A 5012-nucleotide genomic window follows, 5' to 3' on the forward strand; every position below is an offset into this window, starting at 1 on the left:
CACTGCTGCTTACAGTAGTATCACAATCATTTTAATATTGCACGGATGTTTCGAAAGGCTAACTATTGAAAGCATTAACGAAGAATATTCAACAACTTTTAGGCTGTGAGATATATCACTTCTGGATGTTAATAACAGAGTACTTACTGGTTACAGCCATGTGAGAATATTCAATCACTCATGTTTGGCAATAGGATGCCCATTATCATACGAAAGGCACACTTCCAAGTGATCTCCAAACCACATTATCATACAAATATATTAAACTTTGTTAGACACAAGGCCACAACATCGCATCGAGTACATCAACAGAAATCATTCTTCTCCTCCGAGAATCTAAAATCTTTCCTTCAGTACCACCGACATGACATAAGTTCAAACCTAATGGTGAACAATCCAAATCACATAAATTTAGAGGTACACATGATTAGTACACGCAATCCTAATACGATCCACGATCTTTTCATCATCAAACTTCGTCTTTGGTGATACCTGAACTGGATGAGTACTTATTGTTTCTGCACATTCACGTCGCCAAACCAGCGAGAACAAGTATACACCGAGCAAAATGCTTGCAGACCTGTAAGAATCAGCAGCAGAATGGCACCCACAAAGGTCAGAACCTGCCACGAACTGAACACATACTTCTTCATGAACCTCCACAACTTCACCCTCCACCTGCTGTTGTGGTACTTGTTCACGTCCTCAATAACCTTGTCCAAGAACGCCACCCTCGTCAGCCTCACCGATCTGCTCATCCCGTTCCAAAGCTTCGCCACTTGTCCATCGCTCTTCATCCGGTTCAGCACCACCCCTCTTTCCCTCAGCAGCTTCACGTCTTCGTCGGTGTCGATGATGCCGTTCATCAGCTCGGTGTACCTGGTGAACACCAGCGGCCCCGTTGCAGCAGAAGCTTCGTACGCCACCAGGTTTCTCAGAATGACTTCGGTGTTCACGTCCAAGCTGACGGTGGGGAGGTAGAACGTCACTGTCTTCACATCGAACGCGACCGTTGTCAGGTCGCCATGAGTCGGCAAGAACTTTACGCCGGCGTCGATCAGCTCGGTCACCGAAGGAATCATGATCTCTTCCACCAGTGGTGGTTTGTGGATGCTGTTGGTGGAACTTGGATCTTGGGCCCGGGAGCTTTCTTCTCCCTGGAAGGAGAAGAAGTTCTCGACCGGCTGCTTCACGATCGAGAAGCCCGGGAGGCTGGTGAGGATCTTCCAGGGAACCTGCACCACGAGCTTGACGGGCCTCGACACGATGACGCCCTTGATGAAGCGGATTGGAGCTCCGTTGAGGCTCGATCCAATCTTCCAGACCGCATCGAGAAGCTGCCTGACGTAGCCGGAGTTCCCGTACTTCTGCTCCTTCGGCGCTGCCTCGTCGTTCTGCTCCTCGATCTCGTTGTCGTCGCCGTCGTCGTCGGATTTAGGGACGAGGACATAGTAGAGTAGCTCCAACAAGTGGGCGTGCTGCGCGACGTCGATGCAGGGGAAGTTGTCCATCAGCTTGAAAGGGGAGAGCTCCTTGAGCAAGCCGGTGAGCATCTTGGTCAGCGTGCCGTCAGCGACTTCGATCGAGGAGCATTGCAGCTCCAGGATCTTGCGCAGCAGGAAGAGCGGGATTTGGTTCTCCAGCATCATTATGTCTCTCAATATCACGTTGTGCGCCGACTTCCTCCCCGTGTAATCCACCAAATGGGACATCCGAGAAGACAACCTTCTGAGCACCTTACCTTCTCCTTCTCCTTCTTCTTGGACAGCATAAACTTGCAGGAATTCAAGCAAGAACGACGCATCCACCGCCATCATCCACGCCAACGTATCTCCATTGAAATCAAGGTACCTGTAAACAAGACTCGTTCAGTCTGATATATCCGAGTTAGCATCGCTGGCAGCAGAGGAAAGACTGGGGACCTGTGGTAATGGGCACGGATCTTGTGCTCGAGCTTGGTGAATTGCTCGATGAGGTGCTGCAACTTGATGGTGTGGAATTGCTTCTGCGTCCTCCTCGCGGCGGCGAGCTTGTAGCGCTCCATCTCGTACAGCTCGGGGCGCCAGTGGTGGTACGGCCCCACGGCTATCAGCTGGGGGACGTACGCCTCGGGCTTGGTCACCTGCAAGCATTTGGGGACGTTGAACACCGACACGGGGATGCCCATGTCGTCGTCGTGCTCCTCCTCCAGCGTGTGGCGTATCTGGATCACCCACCGGAGTTCGTCGAAGTGCGGGTTGTGATGCGTGTCCGTGGAGGCCGTGGACTGGGTAGAGGCCATGCTCATGCTCTGATCTTGCTGCAGATCGCTACCGGCTCTCTGGCTTTCTGCTGCTCGGTCTCAGAAGCATCATCAAGCAACTCCTTGCTGGTACTATCATCATACTGTATAAAGGAAAGCAGGTCAGGCCTCGCTTATCATGTGCTAGAAAACTTCTACATCAGCTTATTTGGATCTGATCCAATGTTGAAAGCTATGTTTTCTCTACCATCTTTCACAAAGGTTGGCCTGTAATCGTCACCGATCAATTAATTGGCTCCTCATGGAAGGAAAAAGTCTTCGACGCCATGTAGTTGTCCATTTCAGAGCAAATTCTATAGGCAATCTGGTCCAGCCTCATTCAGCTTTTCCTGCAACTTTACAGATGGCTAAGGGGAGAGAAAATACTATTGAATCTGCTGAACGTCCCAAGCCACTATAATTCCAATGTGCTGACCCATTGCTTTGTAAGACAACAATTAAGAAAAAGCAGAATAATAGCTTAATTACCCACGAGATTGTAGCATCATTATTTTCTAAAAAATAATATATATTTCTCTTAAATTAAATTTATAGCTTATATTATTGTTATATAAAATTTTTAGGTTAATTTACCACTCACATTCATGTTGGAAATTTCAAATCTAACACAATCGGTCATTGGGAGTGACAGTTAACCTTATAAGAACTATTGAGTGTCGATAAAGGATCATCCACTCTCAGTATCATGAGAGGAATAACTTATGTGTTCTTGTTCAGACAAATCTTTGGCCAAGATCATTCAGATTGAGAAAAAAAGAGTTCTTCGAGAGAATCCGATTAGAGCGAGACTCGAGGAGAAACCGTATGAGCTTGACAACACCATACCCGATGTACGATCTCTAGGATATTAGATAGATAAGGGATTATAGGTACATAGTAATTGAGGACAAATAGGTCCAAAGATTGGATTTCCCTATATTGTCTAGGGACTATGACATAGTAGCCTAGTACGTTCGTAGTCGACGAGTCGAGTGAATTATTATGGAGATAATAATTCACTGAGCTAAAAGGAGTTCTGATAGATATGACTCATAACAAGCTATATATTAGGCCTAGAGAGTCATACATATATGGTAAGTATTTTGACGAGTAGAGGTTCGGATATAAGACATCCATCGGAGCCTCTATTTTATAAGATATTCATTAAGCCTCTAAATTATTAGATCCTATAGATGAGATCCAATAAGAGCTAATAAGAGATTATTGGGTAGAGACGCACTAATATAAAAGGCTTGGGTAATTGAATAGAGATCTAATACTCAATAGGGCAGGATCCATTAGGGTTAAGTTGATATGGGACCTCTATAAATAGGAGGGAACCAAAAGGCCATAGGCTAAGTTCTTTGGTTGTCACCTCTATTGAATCTCGGATTTTGATGATGAAACCAATTGTAGTGTTATTCTAATATGCGTTTGAGTGACACAGGGCTAAAGTCAATCAGGAGAGTCAAATTGATTAAAGTAAGAGGAATCAGACGTTGAGCCGGCGTGAACATGCTAGAATATTGGATGTTGGGCTGGAGGAATGGTCGATGTGTCGGTAGAAGGCTTCGGGCCGAGAATTCGGGCATTAGGCCTAGAAGAGCAGACATTGCGCTAAGGAGATCGGAGTTGTGGAGGTCAACATGCCGATTGGGCAAAGGCCGCAAAATAGGACGATGCACCAAAGGATCAGACGAAGCGTCGGAAGAACTAATGATATGCCGGACAACATAGGATTCACTTATAATCAATTATGTGTAGATTGAGTTAGTTTAGAGTCTAATTAAGTAGGTTTAGAATGTAATTAGACCAACTCAATTATGGGTTAATTGGGCCCAAATAGGGCTATTTTGGGTCAAGAGAAAGGTCCATTCAGTGACCCAAGTTTGGACTGTGTTGGGCCAAATGGAAGGCCCAAATAGTGACCAAACAGGTGGCACCGTTGTGGCACAGTCTTCGAGACTATGTCAAGCGGTGGTACCGCCCAATGGTAGTGTCAAGCGGTGGTAACGCTAGTCTGGGTAATGATACCGCCCAGACACAGTCTTCTAGGCGGTGGTATCACCCAACATAGGCGATGGTACCGCCAGGACCCCGAGAATCGGGGACAAGATATTTTTAGGCTCCAAATTTGAATCAACTTGAGGCCTATAAATACCCATCTCATCCTCGGTTAAACCACACAAGTATTGAGAGTGAAAAAAGAAAGAAACACTATTGCAATCTTGTGTGAAATCCTCTTATTCTTCTAAGTGTTAGAATAGTTTAAGAGATAAGTAAGTGGGGGTGTAAGGGTTATCTCCTAAATCCGATAAAAGGAGAAAGAGCTATAAAAGGTGGTTGGTCTTTACCTATTAAAGGAAGACCAATAGTGGATACCGGTGGCCTCGACAGAAGAGGAATCAGGAGTGGATGTAAGTCACGATGACCGAACCACTATAAAAATCTGGTTTGTTTTTCTTTTGTACAATTTACCTTACTGCAAACCTCCTTACTTGCTTTACTTTCTCATTATACTCTAACGAATGCTTTGAAGTTTAATATCTTTTCGAGATCGGTTTTATCGTACGAAACAAATATTTTATGAAACCGACGTTTTTGTCCGCTGCACTAATTCACCCCCCCTTCTTAGTGCCGACTTGTTCCTAACAGTTGGTATCAGAGCCATGTTATTTCTCATTTGGTTTAACACCCAAGAGAAATGGCTCTTTTCAGATTTCTATCGTTC

General features: G+C 45.3%; 1 protein-coding gene across 1 annotated transcript; it reads right to left on the bottom strand.

The window, feature by feature from the left end:
• Window positions 1-229: 229 nt before the first annotated feature.
• Window positions 230-2634, bottom strand: LOC135587724 (putative UPF0481 protein At3g02645). Its single transcript, XM_065079440.1, has 3 exons — window positions 2490-2634; window positions 1923-2385; window positions 230-1851 (listed from the first exon to the last, which is right to left on the bottom strand). Exons 2-3 carry the CDS (start codon window positions 2285-2287, stop codon window positions 510-512), a joined length of 1707 nt encoding a protein of 568 aa, XP_064935512.1. The 5' UTR covers window positions 2288-2385; window positions 2490-2634; the 3' UTR covers window positions 230-509.
• Between the last annotated feature and the right edge of the window lie 2378 nt (window positions 2635-5012).

This window comes from Musa acuminata, chromosome BXJ1-8 (assembly GCF_036884655.1).
Source record: "Musa acuminata AAA Group cultivar baxijiao chromosome BXJ1-8, Cavendish_Baxijiao_AAA, whole genome shotgun sequence".
Classification (NCBI taxonomy): domain Eukaryota; kingdom Viridiplantae; phylum Streptophyta; class Magnoliopsida; order Zingiberales; family Musaceae; genus Musa; species Musa acuminata.